This window comes from Panulirus ornatus, chromosome 2 (assembly GCF_036320965.1).
Source record: "Panulirus ornatus isolate Po-2019 chromosome 2, ASM3632096v1, whole genome shotgun sequence".
Classification (NCBI taxonomy): Eukaryota; Metazoa; Arthropoda; class Malacostraca; order Decapoda; family Palinuridae; genus Panulirus; species Panulirus ornatus.
Window position 1 is genome coordinate 76,505,627 of NC_092225.1, and position 25,105 is coordinate 76,530,731.

A 25,105-nucleotide genomic window follows, 5' to 3' on the forward strand; every position below is an offset into this window, starting at 1 on the left:
AACACAGTTACTCATATTGACAGATCAACAGTAGGTAGCTCATAATGAATTATGAATATACATATTACCTCTCTCAAAACTAATCATAGGATAGCATAAGCACCAATTCAGCCTTTTCTTTCAATTGCATCAAGACAGAGAAAACATAATGCAATTGGACTGGTGATGTGTATCATCAGTTTAACCTTTACATCCTGAGTAATGTTTCCTCAATGACACTGTCTTCTGAATCTAGTATATAAAGTGAAGGTATAATAGCTTAACCACATGGTAAACTCCCTTATCTCTCAAAGTGGCCTTTGAATATGAAAACTAACATAACATTAGTTGTAGAGTTTTTGAACATATAAAAACTACAGCAACATTTCTCAAGGCTTTAACCAGCATAAAATGAAGGTCATAGTAGTCACTATATGAAAATCCAGCTACAAAGCTGCTACTCTGTTACCTTAAAATATATGCTTGGAGTTACAACTTTAATTTACACAGCAATAGGTGACTTAACATTTTGATACAATGAAATGTCAAAGGATCACATACGAAGTTTCTAAGTTGCTTGGATAGTGTGATGTTTTGTACAAGCACAGCTGCTATCTGTATACAGCTATGGTTTTGTTTATTTTCATAATGATGACCTTTACTACCTTCACAAAATATCATCATGGACAGACAAACTGGTCCCATTTGTACACATCCAGTTTTAGATTTCATGTATGATATACAGAAACAAGAGTAGTCTAATCATCCACAATATAGTCAACAGTTTAATAAAACCACATACTTTCACCAGGTTTAGTAAATTTTTTGACCAATGACACATAATGCTTCATCTAGAATCTGACAGATATGAAATTTCAGCAGTGCAAAATACTGCATGCTTGCTCACACCCCAACTCAGCCTGAATGTAAGGGGAGATACCTTCCAGACCTGTCTGACTTGATGCTCCGGGAACACACCCTCAAAGTAGAGCAAGACTTGTTCCATCTATACCCTAACCAAGAAATGTGAAAACCTCTTTTTGATGACACATATAGTATCATCAGCCAACAAAGAGCAATTCTAGCGACCAGCATTTGGGTCACAGCTTAAATAAATTAAGAATCACTGGTGTATATCATACTCAGTCGACTCATATCACTTCTTTTCTTAAAAAGAAACTTTAGGGCAAATGTTAAACATGATTAACTAAATATATTCCCTTTTGTTGAAAATACTTGTCTTGAATCCAATTTAGCATAAAAGGCGTCTAACTTATTAACATCCTTTATCACAGCTTTGTCAAAGAACCCCAGGACCCATTCTTCAGGGATTCCCACAGTTAATTCATGGCTACATTACGATCAGTAACAAGTAGAGGACGTACTCCTTTGGACCAAGGAGTTCGAAAAGATTTTCCCTTAGGCAATACAGGCTCACTAATGTCTTTCCTCGTCTGTGTGTCGTAATGATCCTTCATTACAATAGGACCCAAGCCAAGCCTCTCCTGCTTTTTAGATCTTATTTTTTTCAACAGTCACCATGCATATCGAGAGTTCATCCTCTTTCTTGGAATTTTTGACAGATTCAAGCAGGGATTTCCTTCACTGGTCCTTAATTAAACTGACAAGCTACTTTCAAGGGTTTGATCTGTTTACCTTTTCTCGGTCAACTGCCTGAAACATGGTATAATGAAAGACTTTGTGTCATTTTAATAATACTTATTCTCATTTTCCTTTGACATTTGAAAAAGCTGCACATGGAAAAGTATTATGGTAAAAGCGAGTTTTGACTGTTTACCCTCTTTTTTCTACTGAATTTATCAGTCGCCTCACTCACTGATGTATCCATTTAGCATTCTGTTTTAGAGAACTTGTAGTCCCTTGGACTTATTCATGGACGTGTTGGTTTCAGATTCAGACGCCCTCCTTCCTACGGTATTTAACCTCTTACCGTTAGACTTGTAATGGCCCGCTGTCGCTCTACAGTGTCGCCTTACTGACGGCACCTTGATTTGGTGGCAGGTCATGGCATGCGACCTCACATGACCTATCTAAACTATCGATCTATCTATATCTCTGACGTCTGTTTCCTTTGGGGACTCCTTGAAAGGGATGGCCACGACAAAAGAGTCAGAGTCCCAGAGAAAGGAGTTTGGTGGCCCAACCTACGGCTGCACTTGTAGTATCACTCAATGACACCCATACTTGATCTTCGGTGGTGTAGGTCAAAACCACCGCTAAAATAATTCCATTGAATAGATGATCTGATCCTTTTCATATGGGCCGCTCTTTTAGGACGTAACCTCTGTCCAACAGAGCTGAGAGTGGTCAGAGTTTGCGACATTGGCTGCGACTTCATCTCCAATGGGAATAACTTCTCCCAAAGTGCCTTCATGACCTGATCTTCCTGCTTCTTATATACCCAGGACATCAGTAGGAAGGGAGTCAGGCAGCCTTGGCCATGTAACTCATGAGTGAATGCGTACTAAAAGCGCTTCCTCCAGCAGTAGAAATCCCAACGTGACATTTCATCATCCTGGCAGGTCTTGTTGTGCCTCATCTCCGATGTCCACCTTGCGCAGGACTCGAATGGGACATCATCTCTGCTCATCACGATCAGCAGCTGATGACTGCCAAAGACTATGACTGCAGGTGACCTACGGCCACGCCCGCGGCACTCCTACCATCCAAGCATAAGCCAGCAGCCGCCGCGCTCTCCACGAGCCCCCTTACTCGCCACATCCATCTCCTACTAGAGCTCCAGGTAGATTTGGCATTACGCATGGCTCCCACGTGTTCCTGCTTCATCTCGCATACTTCCCAGCATCACGGAACCCCCGCCAAGCTTGTCTCTTCATAATCAACCTACCTCACGATCTTTCCTTCATTACCATAATCCTGTACAACCAGTACCTCATTTGTGCCTGAGCTATTTCACCTTATGAACCTTAACCAATAAAGCATTGTTGTTGTTGATTGTATTTATGCCCCGCCCAGGTATGCCATTCCACAAACCTGTAAGAGCACCCACTAAATGTTTTATTTTTGTATTTTTTACGAGGTATAGATTTAAAAAATCAAGGAAAAGTCGCTCCAAAATAAAACACCTATTTATCATGTGGGTTAAATAATGATACTGCTTGCATTTTATTTATCTTAAAATGTTTTGAATAGCACTCAGCAGTGTTACATTACCTGTAAACGAAATGCATAGATATATAAACAGAAGGCTTACCTCTCTCTTTCATTTTTTTGTCATATTCAAAACGAAGTGCTTTCATGCACTTCACAGAGGATTCCATCATTATTTCTACAATAGCTGAAAATGTTTTGAACATTTCACTAAAAGTATGAAAATAGGTATGTTCCAGCAACAGATTTAAGTCCATTTTCTAAAGATCAGAGAAAATGGTGCTGCCAGCAACAACAACGTTTGAACAAGATTGTAGTGACTGCACACGATAGTAGTGTTATGTGTAGTTAACGACGAGGAAAATACATAAAGACGGTATATATGAACTAGAAGCAGAAGAACAACAACCAGAAACATACAAGTGAGTACAGTATGCTACTCGAGGTAAAAGCTCATCTTCGATACAGTTGACAGCCCCAGAGTAAATTATCATTCGACTGATTATTAATAGTGACTCGTCCTGAAAATAGCTTTTTGACTCGCGGTGCCGACAGTTGGTCATAATTGCATGACACCATTATATCTATTCATCAAAATAACCTCGACTTTCAATATATGCTGACCATTCACCATCATTGGATAAAACACTATTTTGCCGACTAGTAGACCTGTGGGTCAGATGTTGTTTGCGTCTCTAAACAACGAATTATAGTATTGAATGTCATAATTAAACTATATGCACAGTTTTATAACTAATGGAGTAATGTGCAACAAGGATATTTATATATGTATATCGAAAACTGGTGGAGTTTGTGGTAATATGAAAAAAGTGCTGCTTTTTTTTGTATTTCAGCACAGATAGCATAGAGAAACTAAAGGCTCTAATTTAAGGCCATCGCATTAATAGTATTTATTTATAATTGCCGTTTCCAGCCTTCATGAGGTAGCACCAGGAAACAGATGAAGAAAGACCCATCCACTCATATACATACACGCACATACACGTACATATACATACATATACATATACGATTCATACTTGCTCACCTTCGTCCACTCCCAGCACCACTCTGCCCCACAGGAAACAGCATCACCACCCCCTGCATCAGTGAGGTAGCGCCAGGAAACAAGTGAAAAAGGTCACATCCACTCTCATTCTCTGTCATGTTTAATGCACCGAAACCACAGCTCCATATCTACATCCAGGCCCCTCAGACATTTCCATGGTTTACCCAGACATTTCATATACCGTGGGTCAAGCCATTGACAGCACATCAACCATGGTTTTTAATTCTCCAAAAGAAGGAACAGAAAAAGGAAGCCAGGTGAGGATATTTCCTCCAAGGCTCAGTCCTCTGTTCTTAACGCTACTTCACTAATGCGGGAAATGGTATGTATGAAAATTTTTTTTCTTACTTATGTGCCATTTCCCACGTTAAGAACAGAGGACTGAGCCTTAGAGGTTCTATTTTTTTTTTTACTTGGCTCCCTTCTCTGTTCTTTTTTTTTTTTTTTGAAAAGTAAGAACGGGAGGGGAGGATTTCCAGCCCACTGCTCCCTCCCCTATACTGAGGGATAATATATATATATATATATATATATATATATATATATATATATATATATATATATGTATATATTTTTATTATACTTTGTTGCTGTCTCCCGCATTAGTGAGGTAGCGCAAGGAAACCTACTAAAGAATGGCCCAACCCACCCACATACATATGCATATACGTACATGTCCACACACGCACATATACCTACCTATGCATCTCAACATATACATATATATATAAACACAGACACTCACTCATATATATATATATATATATATATATATATATATATATATATATATATATATATATATATATATATATATATGTATATACATAAATATTTTTATATTATTTTTTTATTATACTTTGTCGCTGTCTCCCGCGTTTGCGAGGTAGCGCAAGGAAACAGACGAAAGAAATGGCCCAACCCCCCCATACACATGTATATACATACGTCCACACACGCAAATATACATACCTACACAGCTTTCCATGGTTTACCCCAGACGCTTCACATGCCTTGATTTAATCCACTGACAGCACGTCAACCCCGGTATACCACATCGACCCAATTCACTCTATTCCTTGCCCTCCTTTCACCCTCCTGCATGTTCAGGCCCCGATCACACAAAATCTTTTTCACTCCATCTTTCCACCTCCAATTTGGTCTCCCTCTTCTCCTCGTTCCCTCCACCTCCGATACATATATCCTCTTGGTCAATCTTTCCTCACTCATTCTCTCCATGTGCCCAAACCACTTCAAAACACCCTCTTCTGCTCTCTCAACCACGCTCTTTTTATTTCCACACATCTCTCTTACCCTTACGTTACTCACTCGATCAAACCACCTCACACCACACATTGTCCTCAAACATCTCATTTCCAGCACATCCATCCTCCTGCGCAAAACTCTATCCATAGCCCACGCCTCGCAACCATACAACATTGTTGGAACCACTATTCCTTCAAACATACCCATTTTTGCTTTCCGAGATAATGTTCTCGACTTCCACACATTCTTCAAGACTCCCAGAATTTTCGCCCCCTCCCCCACCCTATGATCCACTTCCGCTTCCATGGTTCCATCCGCTGCCAGATCCACTCCCAGATATCTAAAACACTTCACTTCCTCCAGTTTTTCTCCATTCAAACTCACCTCCCTATTGACTTGACCCTCAACCCTACTGTACCTAATAACCTTGCTCTTATTCGCATTTACTCTTAACTTTCTTCTTCCACACACTTTACCAAACTCAGTCACCAGCTTCTGCAGTTTCTCACATGAATCAGCCACCAGCACTGTATCATCAGCGAACAACAACTGACTCACTTCCCAAGCTCTCTCATCCCCAACAGACTTCATACTTGCCCCTCTTTCCAAAACTCTTGCATTTACCTCCCTAACAACCCCATCCATAAACAAATTAAACAACCATGGAGACATCACACACCCCTGCCGCAAACCTACATTCACTGAGAACCAATCACTTTCCTCTCTTCCTACACGTACACATGCCTTACATCCTCGATAAAAACTTTTCACTACTTCTAACAACTTGCCTCCCACAACATATATTCTTAGTACCTTCCACAGAGCATCTCTATCAATTCTATCATATGCCTTCTCCAGATCCATAAAAGCTACATACAAATCCATTTGCTTTTCTAAGTATTTCTCACATACATTCTTCAAAGCAAACACCTGATCCACACATCCTCTACCACTTCTGAAACCACACTGCTCTTCCCCAATCTGATGCTCTGTACATGCCTTCACCCTCTCAATCAATACCCTCCCATATAATTTACCAGGAATACTCAACAAACTTTTTATTATTATTATTATACTTTGTCGCTGTCTCCCGCGTTTGCGAGGTAGCGCAAGGAAACAGACGAAAGAAATGGCCCAACCCCCCCCCCATACACATGTATATGCACACGTCCACACACGCAAATATACATACCTACACAGCTTTCCATGGCTTACCCCAGATGCTTCACATGCCTTGATTCAATCCACTGGCAGCACGTCAACCCCGGTATACCACATCGCTCCAATTCACTCTATTCCTTGCCCTCCTTTCACCCTCCTGCATGTTCAGGCCCCGATCACACAAAATCTTTTTCACTCCATCTTTCCACCTCCAATTTGGTCTCCCTCTTCTCCTTGTTCCCTCCACCTCCGACACATATATCCTCTTGGTCAATCTTTCCTCACTCATCCTCTCCATGTGCCCAAACCACTTCAAAACACCCTCTTCTGCTCTCTCAACCACGCTCTTTTTATTTCCACACATCTCTCTTACCCTTACGTTACTCACTCGATCAAACCACCTCACACCACACATTGTCCTCAAACATCTCATTTCCAGCACATCCATCCTCCTGCGCACAACTCTATCCATAGCCCACGCCTCGCAACCATACAACATTGTTGGAACCACTATTCCTTCAAACATACCCATTTTTGCTTTCCGAGATAATGTTCTCGACTTCCACACATTCTTCAAGGCCCCCAGAATTTTCGCCCCCTCCCCCACCCTATGATCCACTTCCGCTTCCATGGTTCCATCCGCTGCCAGATCCACTCCCAGATATCTAAAACACTTCACTTCCTCCAGTTTTTCTCCATTCAAACTCACCTCCCAATTGACTTGACCCTCAACCCTACTGTACCTAATAACCTTGCTCTTATTCACATTTACTCTTAACTTTCTTTTTCCACACACTTTACCAAACTCAGTCACCAGCTTCTGCAGTTTCTTACATGAATCAGCCACCAGCGCTGTATCATCAGCGAACAACAACTGACTCACTTCCCAAGCTCTCTCATCCCCAACAGACTTCATACTTGCCCCTCTTTCCAAAACTCTTGCATTTACCTCCCTAACAACCCCATCCATAAACAAATTAAACAACCATGGAGACATCACACATCCCTGCCGCAAACCTACATTCACTGAGAACCAATCACTTTCCTCCCTTCCTACACGTACACATGCCTTACATCCTCGATAAAAACTTTTCACTGCTTCTAACAACTTTCCTCCCACACCATATATTCTTAATACCTTCCACAGAGCATCTCTATCAACTCTATCATATGCCTTCTCCAGATCCATAAATGCTACATACAAATCCATTTGCTTTTCTAAGTATTTCTCACATACATTCTTCAAAGCAAACACCTGATCCACACATCCTCTACCACTTCTGAAACCACACTGCTCTTCCCCAATCTGATGCTCTGTACATGCCTTCACCCTCTCAATCAATACCCTCCCATATAATTTCCCAGGAATACTCAACAAACTTATACCTCTGTAATTTGAGCACTCACTCTTATCCCCTTTGCCTTTGTACAATGGCACGATGCACGCATTCCGCCAATCCTCAGGCACCTCACCATGAGTCATACATACATTAAATAACCTTACCAACCAGTCAACAATACAGTCACCCCCTTTTTTAATAAATTCCACTGCAATACCATCCAAACCTGCTGCCTTGCCGGCTTTCATCTTCCGCAAAGCTTTCACTACCTCTTCTCTGTTTACCAAATCATTTTCCCTAACCCTCTCACTTTGCACACCACCTCAACCAAAACACCCTATATCTGCCACTCTATCATCAAACACATTCAACAAACCTTCAAAATACTCACTCCATCTCCTTCTCACATCACCACTACTTGTTATCACCTCCCCATTTGCGCCCTTCACTGAAGTTCCCATTTGCTCCCTTGTCTTACGCACTTTATTTACCTCCTTCCAGAACATCTTTTTATTCTCCCTAAAATTTAATGATACTCTCTCACCCCAACTCTCATTTGCCCTTTTTTTCACCTCTTGCACCTTTCTCTTGACCTCCTGTCTCTTTCTTTTATACATCTCCCACTCAATTGCATTTTTTCCCTGCAAAAATCGTCCAAATGCCTCTCTCTTCTCTTTCACTAATACTCTTACTTCTTCATCCCACCACTCACTACCTTTCTAATCAACCCACCTCCCACTCTTCTCATGCCACAAGCATCTTTTGCGCAATCCATCACTGATTTCCTAAATACATCCCATTCCTCCCCCACTCCCCTTACTTCCATTGTTCTCACCTTTTTCCATTCTGTACTCAGTCTCTCCTGGTACTTCCTCACACAGGTCTCCTTCCCAAGCTCACTTACTCTCACCACCCTCTTCATCCCAACATTCACTCTTCTTTTCTGAAAACCCATACAAATCTTCACCTTAGCCTCCACAAGATAATGATCAGACATCCCTCCAGTTGCACCTCTCAGCACATTAACATCCAAAAGTCTCTCTTTCGCACGCCTGTCAATTAACACGTAATCCAATAACGCTCTCTGGCCATCTCTCCTACTTACATAAGTATACTTATGTATATCTCGCTTTTTAAACCAGGTATTCCCAATCATCAGTCCTTTTTCAGCACATAAATCTACAAGCTCTTCACCATTTCCATTTACAACACTGAACACCCCATGTATACCAATTATTCCCTCAACTGCCACATTACTCACCTTTGCATTCAAATCACCCATCACTATATATATTTTTTTTTTTTTTTTTTTTTGCTTTGTCGCTGTCTCCCGCATTTGCGAGGTAGCGCAAGGAAACAGACGAAAGAAATGGCCCAACCCACCCCCATACACATGTATATACATACGTCCACACACGCAAATATACATACCTACACAGCTTTACCCCAGACGCTTCACATGCCTTGATTCAATCCACTGACAGCACATCAACCCCGGTATACCACATCGCTCCAATTCACTCTATTCCTTGCCCTCCTTTCACCCTCCTGCATGTTCAGGCCCCGATCACACAAAATCTTTTTCACTCCATCTTTCCACCTCCAATTTGGTCTCCCTCTTCTCCTCGTTCCCTCCATATATATATATATATATATATATATATATATATATATATATATATATATTTATTTACTTTGTCGCTGTCTCCCGCTTTAGCGAGGTAGTGCAAGGAAACAGATGAAAAAATGGCCCAACGTACCCACATACACATATATATGCATACCCATCCACACACGCAAATATACATACCTATATGTCTCAACGTATACATATATATACACACACACACAGACATATACATATATACACATGTACATAATTCATACATCAAAACCACATAACTTCCTCCAGTTTTTCTCTATTTAAACGTACCTCCCAATTGACTTGTCTCTCAACCCTGCTGAACCTAATAACCTTGCTCTTATTCATGTTTACTCTCTTCTTCTTTCACACACTTTACTAAACTCAGTCACTAACTTCTGCAGTTTCTCACCTGAATTTATATATTCATTTATTTATTATACTTGATTGACATTTGCCCATGTCAGTGAGTTAATGCTAGGAAACAGATGAAGAACAGCCCATCCACTCAAATGAAGTGCATCCACTCTATTGCTTTCTCCATACTTCCATATTTCAATCGTAATCCTATCCACACTGCATGCCTTTCCTACTGTCATCCTTATTATTGCCATCTTTACATCCATTATTGCTATAGACCCTTGCATTAGTATCCTTTTCCTTCCATACTTCTTATATAGGAGTGTAACAATTGCTACCTTAGCTTCTACTACAGTCATCATTTCTTCTAAATATTCATTTCATCTCTCTTTCACTTCTTCCTTTTGATTCAGTAACTCCCTATCCTTACTTCTCACATTTATATTTCTACTCTTACACTCACTCCTTCCCTTTTTCACCTCCTTCCAGTATTTTTTCTTATTTTCCCTAAACTTTTCACTCAGCTTTTTTCAAAATCTTCAACTTCTATTTCTTTGCTTTCCTGTGTCAGCTTCTTAACATTCAGCTTACACATCTTATATTCTTTCCTCTTTTTCTGAACTTCCACTAATACATTTCTTTTGAACAATATACTGTTTGCCTTTTTTTGAACTTCCACAGCATTGCTAATCTCACCTCTTCACCATGCATCTGCCTTTGTATTCTTATATCTCATAACCTTGTATCCAGCTATTAATTCTTCAATGTTAAACACCCTTCTTCTAAGCATTTTGAACACCTCATTCACACATGACTGCATCTCAACATTTACTGGACTTTCATGAAAATGTATTGTCGTCATCCTTTCACTTGTCACCTTTCTTTTATACTTCTCCATGCGTTCTTTCTGATTCATTTACTCTTTTGCCACGCTTTTACCTGTCCAATTTGTCATTACGTAATGCCTCCACCTCTTCCTGATCCTCATCTCCACAAGAACTGCAAAATGGTCAAGCACAGTGTTTCCCAGAGGCGGCGAGCCTCTCAGATTGTCCAAAAAACTAAAACCTCAGGAGAACCTTTCTCAATCTTTCATTCACTGCCACATAGTCAATCAAACCCCTTTTGTTCCTCTCTTCCATATTTTTTCAACCCTGTGTTTCTGGAGGTTTTTTTTTTTTTTTTTTTTTTTTTTGAAAAAAGGTGTGTGCATTGAATAATACCCTTTCAGCATAGACATCCATTTGATAACTTTTCTCAGTCATTGTGCCCCTTCTGCAGTAGAAGTGCCACCTAACCTTATTGGTTATGATACTGCCACTGTGCAAAAAGCAGATAATTACAGAATATTTCCTTATCCTTATGTTAGAATGTAATTTTAGTATTTTTAAGTGGATAGTTTACTTCTTTTACAGTTCTTTGAATCTCTAACAACAGACTAGGAGCAATGTTGACCCATAGATCTCTATTACTTCAATTCCTGCCGCTTATTTACTGCTTAGTATTTTCAATACTGCGGCCTTCTTTTGCTGTGTCCCACCTTTATTACCTTGCACTTAGCTGGACTGAATGTCATCATCCGTTTATCAGACCAATATTGGAGGTTATCTGATCCTCTTGTAATCTGATACAATAATTTTTTATACCTGATTTATCTCATGACCTTAGCATCACCTACAAACATGTTTAGATATGAGTTTAGTCCTCCTGGCAAGTCATTTACATACACTAAGTATAGCACTGGGCCAGAGACTTATTTCTGTTGCACTTCACTTGTAATATCAACCCATTTGAGAATGTGTTTATAATGTGTGTTCCTTTCCGAATAGTTAATCCTCAATCCAGTAAAAGAGCTTACCTCTTATTCCTACCTATACCTCTTCTGTCTTATTCAGATTCCTTTGGGAAATAGTGTCAAAGTCTTTCTGGCAGTTTAGGAATACATAGGTTACTCATCCATCTCCTTGGTCTGTGGCTGAGCTTCACGTGTTGTCCTCCAGTTAACTTTCTCTTTTGTAGATAGTTATGTATTTGCTTCTGATTCTCTTTCCCTGAGCATCACAAACCACACTCTTCTGCAAAACAGGCTTGTAGTTCAGTGCTATTTCCCAGTCATCTTTCTTAACCCCTTAACTCTTGAATTTGGCTTCCTTTTCACCCTAAGAATTTCATGTTTTTTAAGTTTTATAGAAAATCCATAGTCCTTAAGCTTTTAACGATATCAATAGAAAAATTGCTTTGAATATATTTGGTCCACTACTTAATTCACTCTGATAATGTGTAGAAGCTTTGTTGCTGTTCCAGCACAACACTTCAAGTATAGGAATAAGGCTTGAGTGTCAAGTGTATCTAATTCATATCTTACCTACACTGAAAAATTGGTTAGTGATTACTGTTATGTTTTATGTGATGTAAGGAATATTTCCTTGTATTAAATGTGCTTTATTGATAATTTTTCAAAACTGGTGAAAGTTATATTTTTAAGATTACTACCTGCATCAGTCAGGTGCACTGTTGCCAAGGTCAGGGGGCAGTATCAAAGATGCCTCCATATGTGCTAGAAATACCTTTTACTGCCTCATTTAGGTCAACTTTCAATGCTAGAAGAGTTATTGTTCATGAAATCACTATCCACATGATCCAACGACAGTTCAACATCCTCGAGTAATGCTATATTCTGTGTGATCCTCTTAAGTATAGTGAAAGGTGTTCAGCTTCCATCTTAGAAAATTCACAAGAATGTACTGTTATTGGCAAGGTTAGAGAGTCACTGACTGTAGAGAACACTTCTTGTGCACAGCCACATTAGTGATCATCTATCCTAGGTGGGTGACCTTGGAAAAGAAGTGCACAACTTGGGTAAATATTTATATGTAAGGCCTAGTAATTGCTTCACCACAGTCCATCAGCACATATGTATCTGTGTCTGTGTGTATTATTGTCATGAAACTCATTATATTTCTCTTTAGATAGGAAGTGTTTGCTAAATATTAACATTGAAAGCTTTGTATTTAAAGTCAGACATAATACTCAGATTAGTACCTGGAAAGCTAAGTATGTTCATCAAGTTGTGCCACTTAGAATAAATCTGTTTTGATCTTGCATTAAGTGGAGAGAAATGCAAAAAAAGATTCAGGAGAATAATGGGTAACTATTTATGTTCATTTGATAATTTTTCTCTTTTTGTGAATATGCCAGTTGATACCAAGTAACATAAAATCTATTAATACAAAGCCTTTCTTGATTTTTGTTTTTGTTTCAGAATTATGATAAGTTTAGAGCATCTACCTCCACCACCTGGATGTGGCTATGTAACAGCTTATGAAAATGATGGACGTCTTCGTGCACTAGGAAGTACTGAAGCTCTTATTACCACGAAGAACTGGGTTAGTTTCCATATTTGTTTTATTTGTGTTCTAAGGAAATTGCATAATTGATAATGAATTGATAACTGTATATTAATTTAGAGTGGTTTGATGCATGTAGATGAACTTTAGATGATAAACAGAGGTCCCTTGTAAACAACCAAGAGGGTTATTTTCTGGGAAAATCCCTTGGTTGAAAAAAATAGCTTTATGGGAAGTAGGGGGTTAGGAGGAATAATCCTTGGTGATATACTGAAAGTCCTCACATGAACACTGCAAACTAAGTCAGCATTTTATACCACTGAAACAATTAGTTTATTCTACAAAAGTGTAAATAAATGCAAAGAAATACAAAGGAATTCCAACAGCAACTGACCATTGGGTTCTTTCAAGGCCATATGTGATAGTGGAAGATATCAGAAACTTACAGATCAGTGTGGTAAAAGTTAGAAGGTATACAGATAATTTAGGAAGAGTGACCTTGTCATTTTGACTAAGGAGGCACAAATGATAAGTTGTGGACATGAAGCAGAATATCTATCATGTCTGTTCCTAAACATATCTATAATTCTGGTTTCAACCTCTCAAACTGGTAAATTGTTTCATTTGTTAACAATCCTGTTGAAGAAAAAGTACTTTGCCTGATTCAACTTTGTATCCATTACTACAAGATTATCAAAGCCTGTGATTTGTTTTGAATACTTGCATTAGATCATTTCTTAACCTTCTCTTTTCCAAGGTAGATGTATTCAAGTAGTTTAATGTGCTATACAAGGATTTGTTTCATAGTCCAGGAATAATTTTAGTAGCTTGAGGCTGCTCTTTCTTCATTGTGTCTCTGTCTTTTTTAGATTGGATAACCAATACTGAGTACAGTTTTCAAGATGGGAATGACCCACTGAATTGTAAAGGGTATGGATGATGTCTCTGGATTTAGATATGAAGGCCCTACCTATGAGTCCAAGAATTTTGTTTGCTCTTTTCACTGTTACAGTGCATCAGTGCACTGTTTTAGGCCACCAGAGATTATTACATCCAAGTCTTTTTCCTCATTTACCTTTTGGGGTTCACCAGAATTCATACTGTAGTTTGCCCTTTTGTTTTTGCTACAAGTGCCTGAGAGAGAAAAGGTTAACAAAGAGTACATATGTGTCAGAAGTGGAGGGAACAAGGAAAACAGGAGAACCAAAGTGGAGATAGGAGGATGGAGTGAAAAAGGTTTTGAGCAACTGGAGCCTGAACATGCAGGAGAGTGAAAGAGATGCATGTGAGAGTGAATTGGAACATTGTAGTATACTGGGGTTGTCGTGTTGTCAGTGGACTGAACCAGGGCATGTGAAGTGTCTGGTGTAGACTGTGCCAAGGTTGGTGGGGCCTGGTGGTGGATAGGGAGCTATGGTTTCTATGCATTATACATGACAGTGAAAGAATGGATGTGAGCAGATGTAGCTTTTCTTCATATGTTTGTAGTGCTACTTCACTAATGTAGGAAACTGCGATCAAGTATGAAAAAATAATATGTAAGATACAAATATGGTATAAAGTATTTTTTGTAGGAGACAGACAGGTTTTTGGAGGATTTGTAGCCTATACTTGCATTTATAAGATAGATGGCAGCTTGTCTACAAAAGTAAAATAGAATAGTTGTGTTTATAAGATAGATGGCTGTTTGGCTAGAAAAATTAAAAAGAATATCCTCAGCCATCATAATACTCACCCGGAGAATGGAAAAAAGTACTGCAAATACTCAAAACTGCACAATGTGGTTGGTAAAATGGTATCCATTATCTTGAGTGTAGATACTCTAAATTGTAGTTGATGATATCATGGGAGGCGAGAGACCCCTGTATAGTGGTTAAGACTTTCAAGGTGTGTCTCATTTCATGGTTTTGGTTTTTGAATCAGCTCCCTGAAACCAAAATAATAGACAGTAATTTAGTTTGTTTCTTATAAAGATATAGTTACTCTCATCAAAAGTGATTAGGTTGTTTTAGTGTCCTTCAGATTATTCCATATCATCTCACCCAGTGAAGTTTATAATTGTCTACCCACCAACTCAAATTTTTTTTTACAAGTAGGTTTAAGAATGAAGTGAAGATTGAACCCTTAAAACCCTGTGTGGCACTGAATGAAAATAGCTCCTCTTTACACTAGATTTCACCATGTCTCATCTTATTCATATGAGAAAATTCTTATATCATTTTGCCACTTTCTGAAAAATGATATGAAATGGCCAAAATTTAATTTCTGGTTCCATAGTTAGTCGAGCATGGCGCAGTTAAGTAATTGGTTATAGTTGCAATTTTCTCTGGAGTAGGGGAGAGAGAATTCTACCTTTGTATTCCCTGCATGTTGTAGATGACTAAAGGGGGTATTGATTGGGACAGGAAGCTGGAACCCCTCCCCCTTTTTTTTCCTTTTTTTTTTTTTAATTTCAATTTCTAAAAGAAGGAGCAGAAGAACAAGCCAGGCAAGAAGTGCTTCTCCTTCTTGAAGGCTAAGGCTGGTGTGTCTGAATGTGTGTGGATGTAACCAAGATGAGAGATAGGTAGAATGTTTGAGGATGGATAACCATTAGTTTTCATGCACCTGGTCATGAGAAGCAAGTGTTTTGGGAGCAGCAACTGAGTGAGTGTGTCAGCTTCTTTGATGCAACAGACTGGGTATTGGTTATGTGTGATTTGAATGCAAAGGTGAGTAACATGGCAGTTGAGGGTACATTTAGGGGGCATGAGGTATTTAGTGTTATGAATAGGAATGGTGATTAGCTTGTGGAGTTGTGTGCTGAAAAATGAATGGTGACTGGGAAAAGCTGGTTTAAAAAGAGGAATATACACAAGTATACATAAAAGTTTTTACCAAGGATGTAAAACATGTGTATGAGTAGGAAGAGAGGAAAGTGATTGGTTCTCAGTGAATGCTGGTTTGCAGCAGGGGTGTGTGAGGTCTCCATGGTTGTTTAATTTGTTTATGGATGGTATGGTTAGGTAGGTAAATGCAAGAGTTTTGGAGAGAAGGGCAAGTATGCAGTCTGTTGTGGATGAGAGGGCTTGGGAAGTGAGTCAGTTGTTGTTTGCTGATGATACAGCGCTGGTGGCTGATTTGGGTGAGTAACTGCAGAAGTTGGTAATTAAGTTTGGTAAAGCGTGTAAAAGAAGAAAGTTGAGAGTAAATGTGAATAAGAGCAAGGTTATTAGGTTTAGTTGGGTTGAGGGACAAGTTAATTTGGAGGTGGGTTTAAATGGAGAAAAACTGGAGGAAGTGAAGTGTTTTAGATATCTGGTAGTGGACTTGGCAGCAGATGGAACCATGGAAGCAGAAGTGAGTCACAGGGTGGGGGAGGGAGTGAAGGTTCCGGGAGCGTTGAAGAATGTGTGAAAGGCGAGAACATTATCTCGTAGAGCAAAATGGGTATGTTTGAAGGAATAGTGGCTCAAACAGTGTTATATGGTTGTGAGGCTTGTTGTGAGGTTGTGGGTTATGCGGAGGAGGGTGGATGTGTTGGAAATGAAATGTTTGAGAACAAAATGTGGTGTGAGGTGGTTTGATCGGGTAAGTAATGAAAGGGTAAGAGAGATGTTTGGTAATAAAAAGAGTGTGGTTGAGAGAGCAGAAGATGTTGTGTTGAAATGGTTTAGACACATGGAGAGAATGAGTGAGGAAAGATTGACATAGAGGATATATTTGTCAGAGGTGGAGGGAAGAAGAAGCGGGAGACCAAATTGGAGGTGGAAGGATGGGGTGAAAAAGATTTTGGGTGATCAGGGCCTGAACATACAGGAGGATGAAAGGCATGCAAGGAATAGAGTGAAGTGGAACGATGTGGTATACTGGGGTGGACGTGCTGTCAGTGGATTGAACCAGGGCATGTGAAGTGTCTGGAGTAAACTATGGAAAGGTCTGTGGGGCCTGGATGTGGAAAGGGAGCAGTGGTCTCAGTGCATTACACATGACAGCTAGAGACTGAGTGTGAATGAATGTTGCCTTTTTTATCTTTTCCTGGTGCTACCTCGCTGGAGTGGGGGGATGCTATTTCATGTGTGGCGAGGTGGTGACGGGAATGGAGGAAGGCAGCAAATATGTGTATGTATATGTATGTATATGTATGTATATGTATTTTTTCCCCAAACCACTCCTGCCTGCAGATACATAACCATTACTGTACTGTTAATAATTTTCGTGCCTGTTGTACCATAGTTTTGGAGGGAACTTACAGGACATTTCCAGAGCAGTGTTTCTTATTTTTCTCAGCTTGGTGGGCAGTTTATTGAAGTAACTGTTGGTCAGGAGCCAGTACGAACAGCCCACAGTAAACAAGAGGCACGAGAAGCTTTTTATGCCCATACAGAGACACCATGGCAGCGGATTATGTTTGCATAGTAAGTGCCTCTAACTTTGTGTAGTTGTGTTATGTAATACTTTTGTGGGATTTGCACATAGGTTGTTGGAACTCAACCCACAAGCAGAAATATCCTCTCCATGTCTCACATAACTCCTGACAAAACATAATTTACATAGTTCTTTATCCTGAATAAAAATTTCCACTATTCTTGGGGAGGGAAATAGAAATCTATCCAAATGTCTTTCATATGTTGTAAGAGGTGACTAAAGGGGCAGGAGCATGGAACTGGAACCTTTACCTCTTTATCTCATCACTTTCTAAGAACAGGCACAAAAGTATGAGCTAAATGAGGATTTCTGCTTAAAGCTCATCCATGCTCCTGCCCTTTTAGTCACCACTTACAGCATATAAAAGACATGTGGATAGATTTCTCATTTCCCTTTCCCAAGGGATGATGGGAATTTTTCTTCAGGATAAAGAACTATGCATTGATGTAATCAGGACAAGAAGAAGGGAGAGATAGGTGCTAGGTCTGAGAAGAGCAACCTTGATATTGTGGCTCTGAGTTAGACTACAAGAAAGAGGGTTGAATAGATCAGGAATGGTTTGGGGTAAAATTTGGAGTTCCTGTGAGCAAAGAGTGAGAGTGGGTGGCACCTAATGATGGAGGACCTGTGGCATTGTGACAAAGAATGGAAGGAAGTGAGTTCAAGATTGATGCAAGTTGGAATGAAAATAGGATATGAGAGGTGGGTGATCTTTAGTAACATCTGGTAGTGAAAGGAGTAGAGAAATAAGCCTAAACCTAATAACTTTGCAGTTATTCAAATTTACTCATAACTTTCTTCTTTCACACATTGTCCCAAACTAAGATGCCAGTTTCTGCAGTTTTTCATTTAAATCTGCCAGTAGTGCCATTCCATTAGCAAACAACAGGCCCCCTCATCCCCTGCAGACTGCATACCTACCCCTTTCTCCAAAACCCCCTGCATTTACCGTTCTCCAACCCATCCATAAACAAAATATCAAACAGCCATGGTGACATCAAACACCCTTGCTGCAGACCCACCTTAACATAGAACCACTCACCCTTCCCTCTCCCAACTCACGCACATGCCATACTCTTGTGACAAAATTTCCCATGTTATATATGTGTAAGACCTTTCACAAAGCAACTCTGTCAGCCCTATTATATGTTTTCTCTAGATCCATAAATGCCACATACAAATTATTTGTTTTTCTGTTTCTAACACTCATTTATAAAGAATACACCTTATCCATGCATCCTCTACCAATCCTGAAACCCCAATTTACCTCCCCAGTATGATACCCTTTACATGCCTTCACCCCCTCAATCATCACAACCCATACAACTTGCCAGGTACGCTCAGAATTATACCTCTGTATGTCAAACACTCACCATTGTCCTTCCTGCCTTTAGATAGTGGCCCTATACATGCTTATGCATTCTATCAATCCTCAGGCACCTCACCATGATGCATACATACATTAGAAATCCCAGCTAACCATTCAACAACACAGTCACCACCCTTTCTTAAGAAATTCAGCTGCATTACCATCCATTCCAGCCATCTTGCTACATTTCATCTTTTGCAAGGCTTTTACCACTTTTCTCTTCACTAAACCACTTGCCATGACTCACTTTGTATACCTCTTCAACCCAATTTCCCTGAATCTTCCACCCTATCATCAAACACATTCACTATTCCTTCAAAATAATCACTCCATGTCATCTTCACCTCATCACTACATGTTCCACTTCCCCATTTTCCCTTTCACTGATGTTTCCATTTGTTCTCTTGTTTCTCTAACACTATTAGCCTCCTTCCAGAACTTCCAGGCCCCACACAACTTTCCATGGTTTACCCCAGACGATTCACATGCCCTGGTTCAATCCATTGATAGCACGTCGACCCCGGTATACCGCATCATTCCAATTCACTCTATTCCTTGCATGCCTTTCGCCCTCCTGCATGTTCAGGCCCTGATCACTCAAAATATTTTTCACTCCTTTCTTCCACCTCCAATTTGGTCTCCCACTTCTCGTTTCCTCCACCTCTGACACATATATCCTCATTGTCAATCTTTCCTCACTCATTCCCTCCATGTGACCAAACTATTTCAATACACCCTCTTCTGTTCTCTCAACCACACTCTTTTTATTACCACACATCTCTCTTACCCTTTCATTACTTACTCAGTCAAATCACTTCAAACCATATGTTGTCCTCAAAGATCTCATTTCCAACACATCCATCCTCCTCTGCACAACCCTATCACTCATGCCTCACAACCATATAGCATTGTTGGAACTACTATTCCTTCAAACATACCCATTTTTGCTCTCCGAGATAATGTTCTTGCCTTCCACACATTCTTCAACGCTCCCAGAACCATTGCCCCCTTCCCCATCCTGTGGCTCACTTCCACTTCCACAGTTCCATCCGTTGCCAAATCCACTCCTAGATATCTAAAACACTTCTTTTCCTCCTGTTTTTCTCCATTCAAACTTACCTCCCAATTAACTTGTCCCTCAAACCTATTGAACCTAATAACCTTGATCTTATTCACATTTACTTTCAGCTTTCTTCTTTCACACACTTTGCCAAACTCAGTCACCAACTTCCGCAGTTTCTCACCCGAATCAGCTACCAGCGCTGTATCATCAGCGAACAACAACTGACACTTCCCAAACCCTCTAATCCAGAACAGACTGCATACTCTCCCCTCTCTCCAAAACTCTTGCATTCACCTCCCTAACAGCCCCATCCATAAACAAATTAAACAACCATGGAGAAATCACACACCCCTTCTGCAAACCGACATTCACTGGGAACTGCTCACTTTCCTCTCTTCCTACTCGTACACTTGCCTTACATCCTCGATAAAAACTTTTCACTGCTTCAAGAAACTTACCTCCCACACCGTATACACTTAATACCTTTCACAGACCATCTCTATCAACTCTATCATAAACCTTCTCCAGATTCATAAATGCTACATACAAATCCATCTGCTTTTCTAAGTATCTCTCACATACATTCTTCAAAGCAAACACCTGATCCACACATCCTCTACCACTTCTGAAACCACATTGCCTCCTCCCAAATATGGTGCTCTGTACTGCCTTTACCCACTTGATCAATACCTTCACATATAATTTCCCAGGAATACTCAACAAACATATACATCTGTAATTTGAACACTCACCTTTATTCCCTTTGCCTTTGCACAAAGGCACTATGCATACATTCCGCCAATCCTCAGGTACCTCACCATGAGTCATACATACAATAAAAAACCTTACCAACCAGTCAACAATACAGTCACCCCCTTTTTTAATAAATTCCACTGCAATACCATCCAAACCTACTGCCTTGCCAGCTTTCATCTTCCGCAAAGCTTTTACTACCTCTTCTCAGCTTACCAAATCATTCTCCCTGACCCTCTCACTTCGCACACCACCTCGACCAAAACACCCTATATCTACCACTCTATCATCTAACGTATTCCAGAAACCATCAAAATACTCACTCCATCTCCTCACATCACCACTACTTGCTATCACCTCTCCATTACCCCCTTCACTGATGTTCCCATTTGTTCTCGTCTTACGCACTTTATTTATCTCCTTCCAAAACATCTTTTTATTCTCCCTAAAATTTAATGATACTCTCTCACCCCAACTCTCATTTGTCCTCATTTTCACCTCTTGCACCTTTCTCTTGACCTCCTACCTCTTTCTTTTATACATCTCCCAGTCATTTGCACTATTTCCCTGCAAAACTCGTCCAAATGCCTCTCTCTTTTCTTTCACTAATAATCTTACTTTTTCATCCCACCACTCACTACCCTTCCTAATCTGCCCAACTCCCATTCTTCTCATGCCACAAGCATATTTTGCGCAAGCCATCACTGCTTCCCTAAATACATCCCATTCCTCCCCCACTCTCCTTTCATCCTTTGCTCTCACCTTTTTCCATTATCCACTCAGTCTCTCCTGTTACTTCCTCACACAAGTCTCCTTCCCAAGCTCATTTACTCTCACTGCTCTCTTCACCCCAACATTCTCTCTTCTTTTCTGAAAACCTCTATAAATCTTCACCTTCGCCTCCACAAGATAATGATCAGACATCCCTCCAGTTGCACCTCTCATCACATTAACATCCAAAAGTCTCTCTTTCGTGTGCCTATCATTTAACACATAATCCAGTAACGCTGTCTGGCCATCTCTCCTACTTACATACGTATACTTATGTATGTCTCTTTTTAAACCAGGTATTCCCAATCACCAGTCCTTTTTCAGCACACAAATCTACATGCTCTTCACCATTTCCATTTACAACACTGAACACCCCATGTATACCAATTATTCCCTCAACTGCCACATTACTCACCTTTGCATTCAAATCACCCATCACTATAACCTGGTCTTGTGCATCAAAACTACTAACACACTCACTCAGCTGCTCCCAAAACACTTGCCTCATGATCTTTCTTCTCATGCCCAGGTGCATAGGCATCAATAATCACCCATCTCTCTCCATCCACTTTCAGTTTTACCCATATCAATCTAGAGTTTAGTTTCTTACACTCTGTCACATTCTCTCACCACTCCTGTTTCAGGAGAAGTGCTACTCCTTCCCTTGCTCTTGTCGTCTCACCAACCCCTGACTTTACTCCCAAAACATTCCAAACCACTCTTCCCCATTACCCTTGAGCTTCGTTTCACTCAGAGCCAAAACATCCACGTTCCTTTTCTCAAACATACTACCTATCTCTCCTTTTTTCTCATCTTGGTTACATCCACACACATTTAGACACCCCAATCTGAGCCTTCGAGGAGGATGAGCACTCCCCTCGCGATCTTCTGTTTTTAATTTTCCAAAAGATGAACAAAGAAGGGGGCCAAGTGAGGATATTCCCTCAAAGGCTCAGTCCTCTGTTCTTAACACTACCTCATTAATGCGGGAAATGGCGAATAGTATGAAAAAATATATATTTTTTTTTTTTTTTTTTTTTTTTATACTTTGTCGCTGTCTCCCGCGTTTGCGAGGTAGCGCAAGGAAACAGACGAAAGAAATGGCCCAACCCCCCCATACACATGTACATACACACGTCCACACACGCAAATATACATACCTACACAGCTTTCCATGGTTTACCCCAGACGCTTCACATGCCTTGATTCAATCCACTGACAGCACGTCAACCCCTGTATACCACATCGCTCCAATTCACTCTATTCCTTGCCCTCCTTTCACCCTCCTGCATGTTCAGGCCCCGATCACACAAAATCCTTTTCACTCCATCTTTCCACCTCCAATTTGGTCTCCCTCTTCTCCTCGTTCCCTCCACCTCCGACACATATATCCTCTTGGTCAATCTTTCCTCACTCATTCTCTCCATGTGCCCAAACCATTTCAAAACACCCTCTTCTGCTCTCTCAACCACGCTCTTTTTATTTCCACACATCTCTCTTACCCTTACGTTACTTACTCGATCAAACCACCTCACACCACACATTGTCCTCAAACATCTCATTTCCAGCACATCCATCCTCCTGCGCACAACTCTATCCACAGCCCACGCCTCGCAACCATACAACATTGTTGGAACTACTATTCCTTCAAACATACCCATTTTTGCTTTCCGGGATAATGTTCTCGACTTCCACACATTTTTCAAGGCTCCCAAAATTTTCGCCCCCTCCCCCACCCTATGATCCACTTCCGCTTCCATGGTTCCATCCGCTGACAGATCCACTCCCAGATATCTAAAACACTTCACTTCCTCCAGCCTCTCACCATTCAAACTCACCTCCCAATTGACTTGACCCTCAACCCTACTGTACCTAATAACCTTGCTCTTATTGACATTTAATCTTAACTTTCTTCTTCCACACACTTTACCAAACTCCGTCACCAGCTTCTGCAGTTTCTCACATGAATATATATATATATATATATATATATATATATATATATATGTCGTAGAAAGCGACTAGAGGGGACGGGAGCGGGGGGCCGGAAATCCTCCCCTCCTTGTATTAACTTTCTAAAATGGGAAACAGAAGAAGGAGTCACGCGGGGAGTGCTCATCCTCCTCGAAGGCTCAGAGTGGGGTGCCTAAATGTGTGTGGATGTAACCAAGATATGAAAAAAGGAGAGATAGGTAGTATGTTTGAGGAAAGGAACCTGGATGTTTTGGCTCTGAGTGAAACGAAGCTCAAGGGTAAAGGTGAAGAGTGGTTTGGGAATGTCTGGGGAGTAAAGTCAGGGGTTAGTGAGAGGACAAGAGCAAGGGAAGGAGTAGCAATACTCCTGAAACAGGAGTTGTGGGAGTATGTGATAGAATGTAGGAAAGTAAATTCTCGATTAATATGGGTAAAACTGAAAGTTGATGGAGAGAGGTGGGTGATTATTGGTGCATATGCACCTGGGCCTGAGAAGAAAGATCATGAGAGGCAAGTGTTTTGGGAGCAGCTGAATGAGTGTGTTAGTGGTTTTGATGCATGAGACCGGGTTATAGTGATGGGTGATTTGAATGCAAAGGTGAGTAATGTGGCAGTTGAGGGAATAATTGGTATACATGGGGTGTTCAGTGTTGTAAATGGAAATGGTGAAGAGCTTGTAGATTTATGTGCTGAAAAAGGACTGATGATTGGGAATACCTTGTTTAAAAAGCGAGATATACATAAGTATACTTATGTAAGTAGGAGAGATGGCCAGAGAGCGTTATTGGATTACGTGTTAATTGACAGGCGTGCGAAAGAGAGACTTTTGGATGTTAATGTGCTGAGAGGTGCAACTGGAGGGATGTCTGATCATTATCTTGTGGAGGCTAAGGTGGAGATTTGTATGGGTTTTCAGAAAAGAAGAGTGAATGTTGGGGTGAAGAGGGTGGTGAGAGTAAGTGAGCTTGGGAAGGAGACCTGTGTGAGGAAGTACCAGGAGAGACTGAGTACAGAATGGAAAAAGGTGAGAACAATGGAAGTAAGGGGAGTGGGGGAGGAATGGGATGTATTTAGGGAATCAGTGATGGATTGCACAAAAGATGCTTGTGGCATGAGAAGAGTGGGAGGTGGGTTGATTAGAAAGGGTAGTGAGTGGTGGGATGAAGAAGTAAGATTATTAGTGAAAGAGAAGAGAGAGGCATTTGGACGATTTTTGCAGGGAAAAAATGCAATTGAGTGGGAGATGTATAAAAGAAAGAGACAGGAGGTCAAGAGAAAGGTGCAAGAGGTGAAAAAAAGGGCAAATGAGAGTTGGGGTGAGAGAGTATCATTAAATTTTAGGGAGAATAAAAAGATGTTCTGGAAGGAGGTAAATAAAGTGCGTAAGACAAGGGAGCAAATGGGAACTTCAGTGAAGGGCGCAAATGGGGAGGTGAAAACAAGTAGTGGTGATGTGAGAAGGAGATGGAGTG

At 40.5% G+C, this 25,105-nt stretch overlaps 1 protein-coding gene across 2 annotated transcripts in view; it reads left to right on the forward strand.

The window, feature by feature from the left end:
- Nucleotides 1-2,625: 2,625 nt before the first annotated feature.
- Nucleotides 2,626-25,105, forward strand: part of LOC139757319 (aladin-like) — a 62,644-nt gene continuing 40,164 nt past the window's right edge. The window contains exons 1-3 of one of the 2 annotated variants that reach the window (XM_071677745.1): nucleotides 2,626-2,743; nucleotides 13,212-13,335; nucleotides 17,566-17,693. In XM_071677745.1, the coding sequence (XP_071533846.1) occupies nucleotides 13,216-13,335; nucleotides 17,566-17,693 (248 nt within the window). In that variant the 5' untranslated portion in view covers nucleotides 2,626-2,743; nucleotides 13,212-13,215. Of the gene's footprint in view, nucleotides 2,744-3,367; nucleotides 3,534-13,211; nucleotides 13,336-17,565; nucleotides 17,694-25,105 lie in introns of those variants that run through there. The other variant, XM_071677735.1, reaches the window with a different exon arrangement.